Genomic DNA, 21,450 nt, shown 5'->3' on the forward strand with positions numbered 1-21,450 from the left:
TTATTATCCGTGTAAATGATAAAGAATGAGCAGGTATGTTCAAACCTTTCCTAATATATAATTCCACATTATCTGTTTAATTGAGTTATTTTGCATCTCGCCAATGTACAAACATCCATCAGCAGAGGGTGCCAAAGAGCCAAAAATGACCGAGAGTGGTCTGCTTTATATGCTAGATAAACATAGCTTGAAACAGTAGCACATTCATATTACACACTGAAAGCCCCTGTGTACACTTCAGTACAATGACAACAAGTGTATCTAGTGTGAGAGTCTACTTCAGCTAACAAATCTTTATAACAGGGCCAGGCACGGATAAAAATTAGTCATGAATTATTACCTTGAAAACCATATTCATTTAATATGCAGGTACTTCAAAGTGGTATCTGCAAGGCACAAAAAAGATAATAGGCTCATGCCTCATTTGTGCAATCATTTTGGTTGGTGTCCAGATGAACGGTTTTGATATGGTTTATAATATTTTTCCTTTGTTTTGTCATCTAGCAGCTAAAAATCGTAAAATCTGCATGATTTGTGATATCACTCATCTCTGCAAGATAAGTTACACACTAAATTGTACTAATCAGGGTAAAAAGTTTGTTAACGTCACTAACTATAAATATAAGCAAGCAGCGGTAATTAACATCTTCTTCTTCTGAATGGCTTCCTCTTTTGTGTCCTTAGCCTCTCTTGAGCAGACCCACACACAGATGTCCCTGTTTAACAAATCACACAGCTGCCTGGATTAAGCACAGGAAGGACCATATTTGTGAGGATGTGTCCGTCAGGTCATGACTGTATTCTGTTGCCACGGGAACAGCAGGAAGTGTGGGGTTTCCTGTTCCCAGATAAAGAAGGGAGCGATAGAGCACTGCTTTCTGTGTGCTAAGATGAAGTGAGACAATAAAAACACGTTTAGTCTTTGTTATGAATGGCCTCATACATTTGCACGTACATTACCTGACCTGCCATACATGGATGCTTTTGATCTATCTGTGCTGACGCTGGGCCTTTATGTTATTATGATGGATAAAATAAACATCCATTATTTACTAAGAATATGCACTAAAAATACTGGGGTTTTGTTACCCATGGTTGGAAAAAAAAAAAGGAAAACCTAACTGTTGATATGTTTATATCTGCCCCAACCATGGACTGAAACAACCCAAAACAACAGTTGGGTTTGTCCAAACATGAAACGACCCAGCATGTTTTAAAGTGTGTGTTAAACATTTTATTATTTCTTAAGAAACTGATGTGAGTGGTGCTTGCCTGTGAAAAACTTGCTGCCTTCCAGTGGCGGCTGGTAACTACTCCTCCGAGGAGCGCAAATTCAAAATATGTTTCGGAGTGTCATGTGAACCATGTGCATCACGTGTTTTGTCAAAATAAGTGCCTGCTGCACACATGTAAAAATCTATAATTATAAAAGAGACGCTCACGTTCACACAATACACGCAAGACACTCCCTTAACAGTAAACTCTGATTACGCATGAGATTATGCGAGTATCTGGCAAACACGAGCATCTCGTTTATTATAAACCCTTTAAACGCATCTGCAGCAGGCACTTATTTTGACAAGACACGTGATGCACATAGGATCACTCGATGCGCAGAACACATATTTTGAAATAACAAACCACACACATGATGGGGTACATGTTGTGACGAACTTCGCATCGAGTGCCCTCGAAAAAAGAAGTCAAGAAGTCAAATGTCTGCAGGGTAAAGAGTTAATATCCTAATTATTTTTGGTATAAAAATTTTTTTTGACCCATACAATGTATTGTTGGCTATTGCTACAAAATATACCCATGCTACTTATGACAATCAACTACAAAACCAGACCACTGCATTGACTCACAACAAGGCTATTCAGCTTGATTTATACTTTTATTAGGACATCAAAAATGACCTTTTGACTTCATATAATGTGGTGATGTTTAGACCGTCCAACAACCCATCATACAGTATCTTAAACAGCCAAAGACCCATTAAACTTCATCTCCATATCCCATCACTCTGACTGGCAGATAGTTACTCTGAAGTTATAACCAAATCCCATTTCTCAGACCCAATAAAACCGTCCACACCATCAGCTGGGGAAGAGGACCAATGACATGTCACAGCAAACCAAATCAGACCAAGCAGAAAAATGAAATGGCCATCCTCTGACCTTCTTATACGGGTGAATGCAAGTGCCCTGGTCCAAACACACAGGCTTCACATCATCCATGCATTCTGCAGAAAACACATTGTCTTCAAATTTGCATCAGACACAAATAATAGGATCCTGTGATAGGATCGTTCAATCGAGGCTTTGATGTCATCTTAACAATTAGATCTATTTTATAAGAAGATAAAAATGTAAAAGACATCAGAAAGGGTCTATTTATGAGGCTGGGAGGTGTGTGTGTGTGTAAGGGAGGTTAGTGAAGGTCTGATTCATCATAGCCTGTGACCTGATTGCACTTTAAGAAGGTGCTCCTCTCGGGAAAGCATTCAGTCCAGACACATTTCTCAAGGACAGTCAAACCAGTTCCTCCTGAAAAATAAATGCTGCTCTCATATACAGAGATCTTATGCGAGCTTTTTGACAAACATGAGGAAAAGAACTAAGATGTGAATCACAGTTGTGTACTAATCAACATTGATTTACATGTTGACAACAATGTTAGGACCAACCAAATGTCCTACACACACTGACAATTTAGGACATACATATATATGACAACAGGACAAGAAGAGTTGTTAGTAACCTTTTCCATTTGTTGAAAAATGAACCCTCACCCTCAAGGCATTTGAGATACATGACCATCTTCTTTTAGATAAACATAATCATGTTTTATTAAAGGGGCAGTGAATCAAAAAGTCAATTTTAACTTGATATTCTGTTATATAAGAGGTCAACATACTTAAATGAACATCCTGCAAGCTTCAGAACTGAAAACGTCCTCTTTACTGAAATATAACCGTTTTGGGCACCAAGCCAAGAATACAGTCGATTCAGGAATGTGCTGAAATGTGACATCAGATTAGAATTGAAACACCTTCTTCAAACCCAAACACAATGACCACTTTTGTAGCCCCACCCACAGCGTCGCGTGACACACGTGTGGACCAGGGGTAAAGCTAACCATGCAGTGTCTCAACAATCAGTAAACATGTCTTTAAAGATTGCCAAATGTAACCAAAATGACTTTTAAATAAATTCCTGAGAGACTTTTATTTTGACGCAGTGATCTGTTATGAGTACCCATGGAAACGGAGTGTTCGGTTGTGGAAGAACCGTCTATGGGAAGAACACAGCCGCTGTATAACAGAGACTCGGAACATAACATTAGGCATAATGCGTGGGTAAAGTTTGTTTTTGAAGAAGTTCCAGCTCGAGTGGGGAGTGTTTGTTTACTTTGTGTACCGCGGATTCATTTGCCAAAAGTTGGTGCCCCAGATAGCATGCAACCATTGAAACAATGTTAAAAATCATTGATTTGTCAATGTTAATACCATTGACTCAATATCAGGTTTGCACCCTCCATTAATATTGAAAAAATATTGAAATTTCAACAAATCACCATTATCATGATCAGTGTTTGCTTTAGTTGGGCCCTTTACTCTTGTGTTTTAATGTTAAGTTTACTTTAGCAGTTGAACCTGCTATTGCAAAGAAAACAAAGATCTAATGTTATCAAGTAGTTTAATTCTTGTAGATATACCTAAATAATATTAATGAAGTACTGTTAAAGTTGTGCAAGAAATGGATATTACAGTACTAGTTGGAAACAGTGGCAGGTCTGTTATTTTGAGGATTATAAATACACATTCAGAAGGTTAAACTACTGTATCTATCTCTGACATCGTAAATATCGCTTTATATGTCCTGTTGTAGGTTATTTTCATTATTCGCTGAAGTATCCATTTAACATTAGTTAACTACTTAAGATACCATGAACAAACAAACAATAGTTCATTTCAGCATTGAAAACATTTTTAAAATCAAAAGTTGTAACTGCTAACATTAGTTAAACATTCCTGAAAAAGGCTAAAAAACGACCTAAAAAGGACACTAATTGTACCCACTGTGTTGATTGTATCTTAAAAGGGTTTACATCATTTGAATCACAAGAATCTCAGCTTTCTAAAGATGTGTGACATGTTTAGCTTTTTGTTTTTGAGTTGTTGTATTTGATTTAAGTTTTTTGTCAAATAATGCAGTGTTCCTCCCATGGTGCATTGGAACTTTTCATAAACAATAGACTAACATGAACAGACAGCTTATACAAACTGTATTTGTATTTTTCAAAGATAAATAAATGCTGTTAATATATATATTGCTCACTGTTTGTTCATGTTCGCTAATGCATTAACTACTAGACTTTATTGTATGGTGTGAATGACAAATTGTTTATAACAGAACAGTTATATGTGATTCTTACCATTTTTGAGTGTTTTTAAAGAATTTACCTTTTAATGAATTCAATACACAGTAGATCTAAAAAAAAAAAAAATATTGAGGCACTGTTGAAACTTTCTGTGCAAAATCACACTACACACACAAAAAAAATGCTGGGTTATTTTGAATCCAGCGTTGGGTCAAAAGGGGACAAACCCTTTTTTTAAAACGATGTTTCTATTTGACTCGGCAAAAGGGTTAAAACAGCTCAGCATTTTGTGTTGAAACAAACCAGCACAGGTGAAATTACAACTAAACGGTTCGGGTTAATCCCTTTTAGACCCACACTGGGTTGAAAAACAACCCAGTATTTTTTTAGAGTGTAAATATCATTCAATCCTTCAGCTCATCTGTGTTTGTTTTGTGATTGACCAAACACGTCATACATATACAACTGACAATCTATGAGAAGAGTTAATACATATAACCATTTCATTGTCTAGCAGAAATAACCATGTAACCACAAATACAGAATGCAGTTTTGTGATATTTGCAAATGCTACAAATTGCTACATATGCTTGTAAAGGCCATAATGCCCATAAATCTGTGCTGTACTATTACGAGTAAACATATAAGCTTTGCTCCAAAACCTAGTAAATTGCTTTTTGTCCACAGATGACATTAATGAGCCTAAAGACAGCATAGACCCTTTAACTGTTTGTACACAATAACAACGTGGCAACGTATGCATGCGCAGTTTGGCAACGGAAGTATGGCAAGTATCAGCAGTGAAGCAACACAGACAGACAAAGTTATTTTAAAAAGTTGACTTATCAACGGTTTCAACACAGCTAGCAGATCCGTGTAATAGTGGAGTGGATAGAAGACGTTAGCAGGTGGCCAAATATAAAGTGGGCAGATACACGTATATTAGTATATTATATTAGTGCAACCAAACGCAACAACCAGACATTTTGATGCTGGAAAACCGTTTTAATAAACTTTATGAGTTGCTACACGTAAGAATAACACCACTTCTGTTCCCGAAAAGCGCAAGCAGGCTATTTGATCATGTGGGCTGTAAATGCGTCTATAGGTGTAGCATAGTTTGGGGGGGCACCATCCCCCAGACCAGAACCAATTATGATTTTGTCTGAGCTATTAATGAAATAGAAATATGACAATTTATATTTTATTTGTCTAATCTTAATATTTTAATGGGTAGATAGAGTAACTTAAAGGAATATTCAATTTTCTTAAAAGAAAAATCCAGATAATTTACTCACCACCATGTCATCCAAAATGTTGATGTCTTTCTTTGTTCAGTCCCGAAGAAAGTTTCAAAGGTCTATAAACAATCCCAAACGAGGCATAAGGGTCTTATCTAGCAATACGATTGTCATTTTTGACAAGAAAAATAAAGAATATGCTCTTTTAAACCACAACTTTTCTTCTAGGTCCGGTCCAGCGTGACCTAACGTAAATGCGTTGTGACGTAGGGAGGTCATGTGTTACATATATAAAACGCACATTTGCGCACCATTGTAAACAATAAACTGACACAAAGACATTAATTAGTATCAGTTGACATACAACAACGTAGGAACGGTCCTCTTTCAACACATTTGTAAACACTGGGGCGGAGTTTCGCGTTCGTCCTCTGTGACCTCTTGACGTCATGACGTATTGCGTGAGGTCGCGCTGGCTCATCATGACCGGATCTACATGACGAGAAGTTGTGCTTTAAAAGTGTATATTTGTTATTTTTCTTGTCAAAAATGACAATGGTTTCGCTAGATAAGACCCTTATACCTCATTTGGGATCGTTTATAGTCCTTTGAAACTCCGTTGAAAAAAAATGTTAAGTGTTGAGTTAAGTATTAAATGTTGGGCTCTATTAAAGTCCATTAAAATGAGAAAAATCCTGCAATGTTTTCCTCAAAAAACTTTATTTCTTCTCGACTGAACAAAGAAAGACATCAACATTTTGGATGACATGGTGGTGAGTAAATTATCTGGATTTTTCTTATAAGAAAATGGAATATTCCTTTAAGGCTAATGCCCTACATAAGCAGCATTTCCAAGTGCCACACAAGTAGTACTTCTTGTTTAGTACACTTGACTCACAATCAATAGATTTTGATGTTAGCATGTCTTTAATAATAATAGAAGTATCAGTGCAATACTCTAATAAGCTCAAACAAATATTGTGTGAAAACATAATGCTTTTAACTAAATTAAAAGTTGCACAGTTTTCACAGATCGTGTCACAGTGCATTCTGGGATAGCCTTTATCGACAATACAAGACATGAAATTTAACCTCTGCTGGAAGTTTGGCCTATGTTGCCTTAAATTTTCTCTAGATAGACAGAGAACTCACTAATGTTTGGAGCATAGCAAAATTATTTTACTATTTGAACTAAAATAGATCTCAAAAAAGCACTCAGGAAGACGCCAAACAGTGATTATGACCTTTGGTTTTAAAGAGAAATGTTTGTCACAATAGCTACGAATGACAGCAGCTGTTGAATAGTGTATGCAGACCAGTTTAAATCCTGTGACTATATTAGATATCAGCTGATTGAGACGTAGCATTACGAAGCGTTGCCTTCTTGGAGTCCCTGCGTTCCAATGCAACCAACACTCCACAACAGGACCACATATTTAAATCCTTGAGTTTCAGGAGTTTATCCAGCATGACGTTAGGAAATTTCTTCTACAACCACTAGGGGCTCTGTTGATCCTGTGGTGGCTGAGAATAACACAACAGCCTTGTCAACTCATCAACCTGGATAGATGGGAGTCCACCTGAGCCAAAGCACTTTGTGTCTCATGTGAATGAAAAAACAGGTCTGTTGACTAATATGTGCCGTGAACTTCATCGTCCCCTTTAAACCCCGTCCTGGAGGCCACTGTTAAACCTCCGAGTGCAGACCCTGGTGTGGTAGGTTCCTGTTAAAGAGTGGAGACCCATCCTGCAAGAATAACAGCGATTAGAGACCTCTCGCTTTCTCGCCAGCTCATCTGATCTTAGTGAAAATGAAAAGCTGCCACCCTGGTCTTAGGTGATCTATTTCCACACCATCGGTCTCACCTTTTGATGCGGCTGATCTGCTCGCACAGGTAGGACAGATACTGGGTGAGTTTCACCATGGCGATGATAAGTATGCCCCCCATCAGCGCACACGTGGGCCAGAGGAGAGAGCTTACGATGGCTCTGCGGCCGTAGAGACGTGTCAGGAGAACACTGTCCTGCTGCTCCGAGGGGTCGTAGTAACACGAAACCTGTGTGTGGGTCTTCAGTCGCTCTGAGATGTTCATCACGATGGTGTGCATCAGCGTGTGATCCTTGCGGCATTTCGGGATATAAAAACACTGCAGGGAAACTATCAATCAGATTATATATATCAAAGATGCATTTAATATTTTGCATGCATGTTGCATTGGTGTGGATTACCTCAGGGTTGGCCTCATGGGTCTCCTCATTGTGTGAGAGTCTCAAAACCCTCCCCGAGTAGTTCAGACTGACGTACACCTGAAGACATGGATACCTGGAGCTCTTCCTGCATTCTGAGCCACAACTGTAACTGCAGTTTATCTCAGCAATTATACTAGAGTTCAGCACGGTGCATTTCGACTCTTCTGTCCAAACGCTGAGAGAAAAGAAAGAGGTGAAGAAAGGTTAGGAAAAAATAACAAAAAACGTCTACTCTACGGATGCCTTTAGTGTCAATTCAAAGATAGGACAAAATGTTATTGATGAGAAGGTGTAAGTGTTTAAGAGGCTGTTTACACTTGGCATTAACATGCGTTTTCGTCGATCGGATCACAAGTGGACGACGTTAATGCCAGGTGTAAACGGTGTTCAAAACGTTTTGAGCTCGTCCACTTTCGACCACTTGCAACCACATCCAGAGGTAGTCGAAACCACTTTCGATCTGATCGCTTTGGAGTTGCGGAACGCAAATGTGGTTGAATGTGTTCGAACAGCCACATGCGACCGCCTTCTCTCCGCCCATTTATCTAATCTGAGGTATTAAACACAAGTTTTACATCTTTTTTTTGACTTCTGGCGTGAACATACGGTGAACAGCGCTATTTATAGCCTTTCATTGATAAAACTACTGCGGGTGTTCTCCGTAGTTTCGTTTTGAAAGCGTGAAAGTTGCGCGATCCTACTTCATCAATTGCACTGAAAATTCAGAGAAAGCTTTTACATACACACGTACAAAACACTGTGGAGCATGTATACTTGCTAAACAAGCAGCGGACTCCGACTTAATATTAGTTTGCGTCCATATAAACTCATAATTACTCCCGCTCGCGTTTGAATGACAGCAGAGAGACTCGCCCACCGTCTCACGGACCGTCCCCTCACAGTATTCAGAACAGAAGTGGTCGAAAGTGGACAAAAGAGATGGATTTAAATACCAGGTGTAAACGTAATGTGTCTCTCTCGTCCACTTGCGATCCGATCGATGAAAACACATCTTAATACCAAGTGTAAACAGCCCCTTAGATGTTAAACTGTATTTTAGAGGGACACAGATTTCTTTGGATTTTCCAAATTTGAACTTGAACCCGTAGAGGGGTGAAGTGTTGAAACGGTGTGCCGCTGTGTAAACATCCAGAAACACTTAAAGTTGACATGAAATCAAAACTGTATGTCAAGTGTTCTGGTTCACGAGTCTAGAAGAACATTTTAAGTGACTTATTTTGTAAACATACGGCAAGCATATAAATAGGACCTTGACTCTTTTCCCATCATTGACAAGTTAATGAGATTAAGAGAAAACGTTTCCCTGCCAATGATGAGAATATCTGGCTTTCCGCAATTCCGCTATTATCCACCATGCGCACTTCCGCAACTTATACAACCCGGAAATAACGTCTCATGTGAAAGAGAAAGAACTCTGTGTATGTTTTAAGGATCGCTCTGCATCTTATCAGTGGGTCTGTTCTTTCATTTGATATATTGTATGTTTAGATATTTAAAGAAGAACATTTTCTGGAAGGCAATCAACTCTTATGAAAATCATGAAAAATCCTGGCGCTTGCTGGAAACTTTTTTAAAAAATGCTGGTGGGGAAAGAGTTAAATGTACCCGATTGCAATCTGTAATCAAAGCTTTTATTCTTAGCCATCATGACAGATTAAGAATAACATCAGTGTTACCCTCCATATGCCCTCAGTTCACAGTGGATTTGACCCTCTAATATAGTTCTCATTTTTGTGCCACCATACTTACTCGTGTAACTACTCATTTAACAGTCTTTAAATAGGGTAAACATGGAAGTGTTTGGTGGCTTCTAAATTCATCCCTGTTTGGATCCTAAGGAATGAATGGGGCTAGGCTAAATGCTAACACAGTTGCGATGCACTATACAAAGATTAAGTGCACGCATTGAAAAAAGATGGGTATGTATTAATTCGTCCAAGTTGAGGTAAGAACATAGTAAAATATAGAAAAACGGTGGTGTTTTCCTTTAAGGTACAAAATATTAAGGTACAAAATGGTACCAACCCAGCGACAAAATGTAAAATTTTAAACATTGGGTTGTGACAGTGTAAAGACTCAGCTGCCTTTTTAATTGCCCTTGACTGCATTGTTTGCCAGCTCTTTTCCATCTGTTGTGGGCCAGTGAGGTATTTGGAAAGGCTTTGCTGGACCAAATTTTAGCCCCAGTACTGTTGGCAATCTATGTGTAATGGTCAAATAGGGTTGGAATCTGTACACCAGGAACAAAACAATGCTTTACGCTGTTTCCTAAAGACTGATGATGGACCAGGTGAGGAGAATGACAAGGATTAAGGGAAAACTGTCAGCTTTTTGGGAAAGACACATGAGATGAGAAGCTTTCAGTAATAAAACATAATAAAATAATGTCTTCAATTCAAAGGAAACATCTGTAATCAAAAGCATTCAAAAACGAGACTAGACTAGACTAGAAAAAACCTTGTGCAACGTTTTGTCGGGGCTGAACACAGACCAGGAGACTGACTGAGATGATAGGAGAGCTGTTGTATCTTAGTCGGGCAAAATTGGGGGCAGTTGTAGCCTAGCAGTTAGTGTCGGGCTTGTAACCCGGAATATGCCGGTTCAAAGCTCACGACTGGCGGGTTGCGACTATGGTGCCCTTAGGCAAGGCACCTTCACCCCAATAGCTCCCCGGGTGCTGCAGTGATAGCTGCCCACTGCTCCGGGTATGCGTGTGTTCACGACTTGCAGTGTGTGTGTTCACTATTCACTGGATGAGTTAAATGCATGTCACATTCCAAATATGGGTTACCATAAATTGGCAAATACGTCACTTTCACTAGAATAGAATAGGAATAGATTAGAAAAAACAGCTGCAGATCTTATATTTTTTAGTTTAGGTCTGTGTTTCAGGGTAACTGAGCAGCATCTTTACCTGTCGGTGTATGAGCGCACCATTGTAATGCCCAACACAAAGTACATCATGGCTGAGAAGAGAATCATGCTGAGGCCTAAAAGAATAGCTCTGTCCTCTCCAGCCTTCAGAGCTGTCACCGTCCTCCTTTTCTCCAAAACATCATATTCACGAATCTTCTGATAAATGCTCCTGATCACAAGCAAATAAGATCAATGAAGACAAGGTGTGTATATAATATAAACAGTTATGTAATATATAATATAAACAAAAGACAGTGGATTCACATTAATCCCAAGTCCTGTTTTTAAAATAATATAAAAAACAAGGTAGTTTTGCCTTATATTCATAAGAAACGTATGCTTTGGTCGATCATTCATATATTGATACACTGAGATAACGATAAATTACAAAGAAAAGGTCGATGCATTACAGTAGGTCCACTTCCTACTGCACACTAAACCCATGCCACTTTTTTATTACGTATGCATATTTAACTTCCCTCCAAATATTTGGCTTTTGATTATTTAATCATGTTTTGACAGCAGACCATATTACTTTTGAAGATTATGCATGGGGCTGGAGGCAAGCTGTCTAACCCGCCTATCTTCATCAGTGACCTTTTGATAATTACTGTGAGTACAGTGGTCAAAAGCATCATAAACCCACCAACAACGACTTCCCGTGAGTCATTTACGTCAGAATACAAAATTCATTTGCTCATTATTTTATGACTATTTGTTTTAACACTGAATAAAAACACCTAAATCACAGCCGGGACACTTAAATATAGATTTTATTGATTTTTCTGCATGATATAACAGATATTGAGTGACTTTCCATGTGTTCAATGAACTATGATGTAACAATAAAAGTAAGTGAATTCTCTCTGCATTTAATGGACTAAGCAATATTATTATTTTTATCAATAATATATATATATATATATATATATATATATATATATATATATATATATACATATTTACATACATTTAAATACTATTATTAATTATATTATTATTATTATTTTATTGTTATTTCTACTGCTGCCACTACATATATATATATATATATATATATATATATATATATATATATATAAATTAAAATAATAATAATAATTATTATTATTATTTGTATTCAATACACTATGATGTAACAATAAAAGTAAGTAAGTTTCCTCTGCATTCAATGAGCCATGATGTAACAATGCCAAAGTAAGTAATTCCACTTGTTTACATGAACTATGATGTAAAAATATTATTAAGTGAAAATACATGTTTTGAGTGAACTATCATGTAATAATAATATTAAGTGAATTTTCCTTGGAATCAATTATATATGCTGTGAAACTAAAAGTGAATTCCCTCTGCATTTAATGGACTAAGCAATATTATTATTTTTTATCAATAATAGCTAAATATATATATATATTAATAATAGTATTTAAATGTATGTATATATATATATATATATATATATATATATATATATATATATATACATATACATATACATATACATATACATATACATATATATATAAACATAAACATAATAATAATTATTATTATTATTATTATTTGCATTCAATACACTATGATGTAAAAATATTATAAAGTGAAAATACATGTTTTGAGTGAACTATGATGTAAAAATAATATTAAGTGAATTTTCATTGGATTCAATAATTTATGCTGTGAAACTAAAAGTGAATTCCCTCTGCATTTAATGGACTAAGCAATATTATTATTATTATCAATAATAGCTATAATATAAATATATACATATACATATGATTAATAATGATATTATATTATTATTATTATTTCTACTGCTGCTACTACTACTACAAATAATGAAATTAATAATAATAATAATTATTATTATTATTATTATTATTAATTTGTATTTAATACACTATGATGTAACAATAAAAGTACGTAAGTTTCCTCTGCATTCAATGAGCTATGATGTAAAAATGCCAAAGAAAGTAATTCCACTTGTTTACATGAACTATGATGCAAAAGAAAAAAGAAAAAGTAAGTGAATTTTCCTTGGAATCAATTATTTATGTTGTGAAACTGAAAGTGAATTCTCTCTGCAGTTAATGGACTAAGCAATATCATTATCATCATCAATAATAGCTATAACATACATATAATTATATATACATATACATATACTTATTATCCATAATGATATTATTATTATTATTATTATTATTATTATTATACTACTACAAATAATAATAATCATTCTTTTTATTCAACAAACTGTTGAATGTAATAGTAATGGTAAGTAAATGTTTTTGGCATTACATTAACTATGATTAAATAATTGCAATATTCATCTTTGCATTAAAAAAAAAAACATGTAACTTGGAACATTTAACTTTTAGTTTAGCCTTTTACTCTGATACTCACAAACCAGTATCTAGAGAACGAAAAGTTGATTTAGTTAGACGTCATTGTACTTTACCTCCCCTCACGTCCTGATGCTTGAGCTCCTTTGCTTCCAGCCCATAGAAACATTCTTCCAGCTAATCCACTGTGTGCAGATCTCTGTGAACCACTCGCAAAACACTGCTGGGACCTGACAGACAAACACACTCTTAGTCACCATGTGCTTCCCCACACACAGGTCTGCCTACACAATGTCCCCAATACCGAAAGCAAAAACTAACAGCGTTGTGAGTCAGACAATTTTTTAGGTTCTCCGAGATTCAGCCCTTTGGTGGTCCATTACGAGTCATAATTTTAAACAAATCCAGACATAGATCCAAAAATAAAGTGAATCAGTCCTTAAAATGACAGAAGTTAAAAAAAATCAAATTACAATCCCTGGAGGTAAAGCAAGGTCTGTCACACGTGGATAGAACGGGTTCTTCATAAATACAACTCAGACCAAGCACTGATCGATGCATCTGCTCCATCATTTCCTGCCTGATGGTTTGTTATTGACTATTCATGGGCTGGCAGGACAGGATGGAAAATAATAATGAGAGTAGTGAGCATTCCCAGCATTGACTCCTTCCTCCAGCCACAGCAGAAAGAGAGAGAGAGAGAGACACTCCTCCTTCTCCTCATCCAACACCCTGTTGCTGATTGGTGTTGATGGAGAGTCTTATAACATCAAGGTGACACAGGTGTTTTGGGAGCACATGCTTGCATATGACTGACTGGACAGTCATGACCTAAAATTCACATTCAAAATGAGGGAAATCACGCAACATGTAAGCAGATGTTTTTATGGAGTCTACACTGTTTAAAGTAGCACCTATGCAAATTCACTTTTACACCATAAATGTGTGTTGGCAGTGGTTGAACACAACAGCCCCACAATGAAAACAAATCCTTTTGTAACCCCCACTAAACCAAAGCAGTCTCATTAGACATGCTGCTTTTTGAATCTGTTAATGTGACGTCACACTGATAAAGCCCCGCCCACATTCACTGACTGACAATCCTGAATTACCATAGTTTCCACCCTCAGTAAGTTGTACGCTACCATATCTCAATAGTGAGATACTATTGTCTCAGGCTGTATTCACAGGAATCAGATCTATTTTATCCGAAAGCGCTCACTGTCTCTCTTGGTAAGGAAGTAAGGAGCAGTAGCTCATTTGCATTTAAAGGTACACACATGAAAACAGCATGTTTTTGCTGCCACCACCTAAATAGGGACATTATGGACATGCTATAACAAATGATCTGTTAGGTATTTTGTGCTGAAACTTCACAGACACATTCTGGGCACATCTGAGACTTATATTAGATCTTGTAAAAATATCCATAATACAGTAGATGCCCTTTAAGTAGAAACATACATGTGAATTAAATATATTTAAATAGAGTGTTTGTGTTATTTGAAAAGCGTATACTGTTGCCTATTATTAGGTGTTGGATTGTAGGGAATTTCAATTTTCTGTAGGAGCTTTAAAGTGGTTGGATAGTGCAGATTAAGGGGTATAATATAATTATAATAAAATCCCATTCTGACATCACAAGGGGAGCCAGATTTCAATTAGCCTACTAGCCTGTTTTTTCCACATGCCTGCAGAGAATGTTACTGGGTTGATCTTTTTCACATTTTTTAAGTTGATGGAAGCACTAGGGACCCAATTACTTAAACATGGAAAAGTCAGATTTTCATTATATGCCCCCTTTAAAGAAAGAATATTACAATTCTGTCATCATTTACTCACCCTCATGCTGTTCCAAATCATCTCATGTGTTTCAGTATATTAGACTACACTACAAATAATTTTATTTTGGTTATTTTTATTATTTGCTAAACAATTAATCGCGATTAATCGTTAGCAGAATAAAAGTTTTTGTTTACATCACATATGTGTGTAAACTGTGTATAATAAATATGTATATATATAAATATGAACACATTCATGTATAATTTTAAGAAAAAAAAATGTATATATTAAGTATTTATATTTATATATAATATAAATTATACATAAATATACAAATGTATATACACGTGTAAACATTTCTAAAACATATACATTTATGTGTGTACATTTATTTATACAAATTTATTATACACAGTTCACACACATATATGATGTAAACAAAAACTTTTATTCTGCTAACGATTAATCGCGATTAATTGTTTAGCATCCCTAGATGTCACACTTCTTCATGCTTTGGCATCCCATTTTGAAATGTGAATGAGATTTCAGAACATAGGTTTCCTTTGAGAAGGCTTTTTAGATACACTGTAATTTTTTAAAAAGTTGGATCTACTTAATAAATAAATATATTTCAGTTGGTAACATCTAAAATTTTTTTTAGTTTTTCTCTTAAACTTTTGAAAAAGTTAAATGTTAGGTTACCAACTGAAGCCATTTAATCCAAGTTTTACAGTGCCAAAAACACCAAAATTTTGGGCTTTTTCTTACATAAATCTTTTTATATTTACACTGTTAAAATTTCTGTAGAAAATACAGTATTAATGGCAGCAGTTTGCTTACTGTAAAGTTACATTTATATGATTTACTAGCAAAATTTGTTCAAAGTTAAATGGACCTAAACATTAACCAGACTTTATCTTTACAGGAAACTTTAAAATGAGTACAGCATTATGCAAAGTGTTACTGAGAACCAAAATTAGAAAAAAAAAACTGAAAAAGGTTCATTAATAAGGATTTCTGGTTCCCAGAATGCTTTGCATGAGGCAGTTTTTTATAATTTTATTATATAAAGACAAAGACTTGTTAATGTTTAATATAAATTTTTCTTTGAACAAACTGTTGCCAATAAATTAGATAAATATAAATAAGTTACTGGCAAACCGCTGCATCTACAGCAAATTTTGTACAGTGTAGACTTCCATTAAGCACATGAGTTATACAAACTACATTTTTTTATGTTGACTTTAATTCCGAGTAAAGATTTTTCCAAATTTCTTCTTTTGTGAATTTTACAGAAAAACAACATCCATGTTTATTGTTACTTCATGAGTAAATAAATGACCAGGTTTATTATGTATGGGTGAACTTTTCCTTTAAACCATACGAAAGTGGGCTACAACAAATTTCTTCCAGTCTGACCTAGAAAAGCATTCTGTTCCCCTTAGAAAACTGGCAATGCTCAGACAATACTGGAGTGGTACTATATTTGTGCTATCAGTTGGTAATACCATGGTACCACGTCACTGTACCATGTTTTTAAAAGCATTTAAAAGATTTTTTCAGCTGATCTAATCAAGTTGTCTCTTATACTTATACAGTGTGAAGCATTCAGACATGAACTAGATGGCTGAGCCAGACAATAGCACTGACCCAAGTGTCCCTGTACACTCCCCTGCAATAAAACACCTGCCAAAAAACAGCAAGACAGGATGGCACCAGTGTTGCCAGATATCGTCGAAAAACAAGAAATCGAGTTTAAACCAGAAACACAAGACAAAGTAGAAAGCAACCTCAATTAATAATGCCTGGTTATTCTGCCAAACACTAGCAGGTATTTTGTAAAGAAGTTTTACAAACCAAAAATAAATCTAAAAAATCCCAAGTTGCTTATATTATATGTACATGGCAACACGGCACCAAATCCAGTATTTATAACAGAATGGGTCGTCTTTAAAGAGCTTGGTATGTCCTAAACAGTTGTTAGTATTTGACCTTGATGGGTAAATAATGCCTTACGCCTTTTAGGGTGTCAAAAACACAGACATCTGCCGTTCACCCAAAACATCTGGAACGTTCATGTGATGTGGCAGTGCATGAGACTACCTAAACCCATATTGTCACTACAGTGATTTATGAGTCACTGTCAATACTTAACATTACAGCACGGTGGGAATAACATTGCGGGGAACAGACTGGAAACAACAAAAAACACTCAGCTGCGGGCAACAGGGAGGGAAGAGATGATGATATATTCAAGAACGCTAATGAATGTGAATTGAATCTGTTTTAGTCATTTAGTTTTGGCGGAGAGAGATGGGAATGTGTTGTTCCAGGGTGGGCTGATCTACTGGCACGTTAATGTTGCCTTCTGGAAGCCTGACACGTGAAAATGATAAATAATTATTGGCCTTTCCAATCACAACTGTCTGCTTGAGACCCAGATGTCTCAGTGTGAAACCACCTGTGCTAAAACAGTTTATTGGACTTTATTGAATTGCTTTTTATATTTTAAAGGGTTTATTTTAAAGAGCTCATCTCACGTTTATGTGGCATTAATCTCCACCTACTGTCTAATGCATATTGAAACTAGAAAGCACTGATTTGCTTTACACAACTATACTGTTTGAGTTATAGACAAATGTAACTCTGCTTTAGTGTCCATTGAGTCTCATTAACAATTTTGCATTCATTAGCCATATGATCCCTGCTCACCCTTGTTATTTAACACATAATTACACAACTAATGTTGCATGAAATGATGGCTCTAATGACAAAAACAGAGGTAGGCTGTATAACAACATTAGTGATAAGGTTAAAGATAGGCTAAATGACATGTTTAAAGCTGACTGAATCAATGTGTAGCAAACAGCTCATTTATGTGGGTATGCCATTATATTAAACTGATACCTGTGGTATTCTCAAAAGAGATGTGATCTATACCTTAAAGTAAATTTGTTTTTATAGTAGCCTACATGTGTGACCCTGGAACACAAAAAGCAATCATAAGTCACACAGGTATATTATATTGTAGCAAAAGCAAAACATACTGGAGGATCAGCATAGTGGGATAAGGTGGGTCGCACAAAGTCACTTGGCTGTAGTAGGGGTGAATGACACAATAAACAGTTTAGTTCAACTAATGACAAGCAAATGGCATTAATTCTGATATGAATTCTGATTATTCTGATATTAAACTTATTTTTTCATATTCAAAGTTTGGAAACATCTTAAAGGGACACTCCACTTTTTAAAAAAATATGCTAGTCCTACAATGGGTCGGGTACCCGCGGGTAAAAGTGTCTCCGAGTGTTTTCACATATGTTGGTGCGCACTGTGGTGCGTCCTCGGAGCGCACCAAAATACATTGTATCATTTTTCAGTTAGTGCGGTCCGTGTTCACATATTTTTTTTACTGTACTCGAAATGCCGCACCGTACACCATGTGACAACGGTCAGCGCTGTCATTGGTCTCTGACAGCTCTTACCGTCTCATGACCACGCCCACGTTTCCACGACAACCAGCCTGAAGATGTGGAGATAAACGAAAGAAACTTCAAGCAAAGAAACTTCTTTGCGAAGTTTCTTTGCTTTAACGCGAAATTGCGTAGCTGTTCTATTAAAGCCTTTCTCACGAAGCCGTTTGCTAAAAAGCCCGTAATGTCACTATTTGTGTGTGGAGGACAGCTATGCATTTATAAAATCATCAGCTCAAACGTAAAGGAGACAGCGAATCTCAGCAACGGACCAGGATTGGCTTGTTTGTTGTTAACCCACAATATAACACCCGGCTCACGTCACGACGGAAGCCCAGGGCTCAAACATGTGGAGAACTTCCTGTATTTGGTTCGGCCCGAGGTCGAGCAGCGTTCACACCACAGGTGGGTCGTCCCAGAGTTCGGCGACAGCCGCTCCGAGACCACCTGTTTAGAGCAGTCTCGGAGCAGCCATTTAGTGCGCACCCAAGTGCAGCTGTTGTGTTCACACTGACCCAAACGAACCGTACTCGGAGCGACACGTCATTTGGGCCGACCTAAACAGTGTATATGTGAAAACACCCTCAGATGGGTGGATTGTGACATTCCTAAAATTCACGGGCGGGGCTGCGGGTGGATAATTAACTCCGCGCGGGCGGGTAGTAGTGCAAATGAAAATATGTGCAAATTTGTATGTCTAAGGATGTGCGCACCAAAACTTTTAAACACGGCTGTTTTTTTCAGCCAAGCGCTTTTTAGCTGTGATACTTAAGATGTGAGCCGGTTGGTTGTTTTGATACTTGTCCTGCCCCTTCTCCACTGTGATTGGACGGCCGTGTAAGAACTGACATTGACGAGCGGAGCATTTCACCCAAACTTGAATCTCTTTCAACTCTCGACGCTCAGCGCCGGGCGCGGAAAAAACGCTGACCGCCGGCTTATTTGAAAAACGGCCGCGGGGGTAAAAGCTTTTGGTGTGCACACCCCAATTACCATTACACGCGCAACATATGACATTTGACCTATCACGTCACCACCACTACAATAACAGTGCGCGACCTTTGTTGATTCTTCTCGTAGCCTAGATAGAGCAAGCGTTGCAGGACTCTGGCATAAAGTTTTGCTGTTGATAGCCGGAAGCTGAACGTCTTCTCTTAGAAAGCATTTCGAGACGAGACTTAGGAGCATAGCAGGGGTTGTGTACAGGGGTTAAATGGGAATTTGTTATGTAGGGGGGCTCTGCGGGGAGGGGTACTTCGAGGGGTAACATGTTTAGTACTGATGATAGCAAAGCCACTGGTGTGTGATAGGTAAGGGATAATGTAGAGGCAGCCGGTAGTTATTGGGAAATAAGCCCCGACAGTGTGATCAGGACCCGACGCGAAGCGGAGGGTCTTGTATCACACTGAAGGGGCTTATTTCCCAATAACTACCGGCTGCCTCTACATTATCCCGCTTATTACACGGCTACTTGCCACATAAGAAAAAAAACTGGACATGAATATGAATTTGAAACATTTTATTTGCATATTTGTTTTAAATTAACATTTTTATCCTTCCGCGAAACTTTGCACAGATGCATAAAATGATCGTATTACCTTATTAAGATCCTCTGCTTCATACTTGTCTGTCTCCATTTTTTCTCTTTTAGCCAGTCTTTGAGAAGTTTTAATGCCCATTCTGTATTTTTTGTGTGTTGGCTTCGTAGCTGTCATGCTCTATTTTGACAAGTTCAGTCTCAGTAAGCTGTCTGTGTCTTGTCGTGGTTGTCGAGTGTTTGTCACAAGATGGCGCCAAACAGACAGTAATCTTTATTGATCTTTATTGGCGCGGAGCGATTTTACTCGTGCAAGTAGTCCGGCTATGCGTTATTATTTTGGAGCGGTTATTATTTGAAAAGAACAAACCTGCAAATGTCTCAACTGACCAATCAGAATCAAGCATTCCAGAGAGCCGTGTAATAAGATTTGATAAGTTTCAGCTTTAAATCTGTGTCAGAGGTTGACCCCAAATATTTTAAATATGAGTTTGACACCCTATAACCATTTGTTGCACATGTCATTATGCACAACTGATCAAACTTTTAAGGAAGTTAAAAGAATCAACCTCCTTGAATAATTCTAGGCATGAACAAGAAAAGGTACAACACACAGTACTGTATCATTAACATGTCTTATAAATTAGCCATAGAGATTCCCTATGCTGGTTAGCAGCTAAAACAATCATATAGTTAGGTTTGATTTGTGTAATCAAAATACATTATTTTATTAAACTATACAATGAGTTATATCCAGTGTTATCCAGTTAAAATACTGTAATTAAATTAGTGACATATATACTTTAGTCCTTAACACGTTTCTAGTCTTCTCGACGTGGGCACCATTCTTACCTCTCTCTCTCTCTCTCTCTCTCTCGCTCGCCCGTCTCTACAATGTTAAATGATCCTGTGTGAGAGCGCGTTCTTGAAGTTCTGAGTTTTTTTGCTTGAGTTGCATAACGTGCGCGAAGACGCGTTTAAAGGGAAAAGCGTTTGTTTTCGCGGCAATTGCGCCACCCAATTCGCGTCATTTGCATCGCCCCGTGAGGATGCGTCTGATTGCATCTTTGCATTGACTTTGTATGTAATCTGCTCGCGCAAATCGTTGAACTTGCATTGGTGAGTATGCCCCATAATGAATGGAAACGCATTATGCAGTACACGCACCAGTGCACATGCACCAGAGTGCACATGCACAAGCGCAGCGGGTACACTGGCAAGAGCAGAGGGAGACCTTCAGCCTATGTGCCGGGGCTTTGCCCCGGACGGCCCCGGCCCAATTTAAACCCTGGTTGTGTAGGTAGGTTGTTCTTTTTCTTGGTCTTTTTTATTAATAGGTTTATTTATGTGTAGTAATCAGGTTCCATTTATGTCAATAGCCTACACTGTAAAAAATAAATTGTTGGCTCAATGAATTATTTTTTAGTAACTAGTTCCACAGAAATTTTACGTTCACTCAATTTCTGTCTCCAAAGTGTTACCTGGATTGATGTTTTTTA

The 21,450-nt window shown here is 37.1% G+C and overlaps 2 protein-coding genes across 3 annotated transcripts in view; both read right to left on the reverse strand.

The window, feature by feature from the left end:
* hmces (5-hydroxymethylcytosine binding, ES cell specific) overlaps positions 1 to 21,450 on the reverse strand; it is a 72,332-nt gene that overhangs the window by 20,164 nt on the left and 30,718 nt on the right. The gene's annotated exons all lie outside the window — the stretch shown is intronic.
* The window catches only part of s100p (S100 calcium binding protein P), a 28,402-nt gene continuing 13,387 nt past the window's right edge, over positions 6,436 to 21,450 (reverse strand). The window contains exons 2-6 of one of the 2 annotated variants that reach the window (XM_065242120.2): positions 13,273 to 13,386; positions 10,810 to 10,980; positions 7,854 to 8,049; positions 7,491 to 7,771; positions 6,436 to 7,371 (exon numbers count right to left, since the gene is read on the reverse strand). In XM_065242120.2, the coding sequence (XP_065098192.1) occupies positions 7,287 to 7,371; positions 7,491 to 7,771; positions 7,854 to 8,049; positions 10,810 to 10,980; positions 13,273 to 13,386 (847 nt within the window). In that variant the 3' untranslated portion in view covers positions 6,436 to 7,286. Of the gene's footprint in view, positions 7,372 to 7,486; positions 7,772 to 7,853; positions 8,050 to 10,809; positions 10,981 to 13,272; positions 13,387 to 21,450 lie in introns of those variants that run through there. The other variant, XM_065242121.2, reaches the window with a different exon arrangement.

This window comes from Paramisgurnus dabryanus, chromosome 14, assembly GCF_030506205.2.
Source record: "Paramisgurnus dabryanus chromosome 14, PD_genome_1.1, whole genome shotgun sequence".
Taxonomy (NCBI): domain Eukaryota; kingdom Metazoa; phylum Chordata; class Actinopteri; order Cypriniformes; family Cobitidae; genus Paramisgurnus; species Paramisgurnus dabryanus.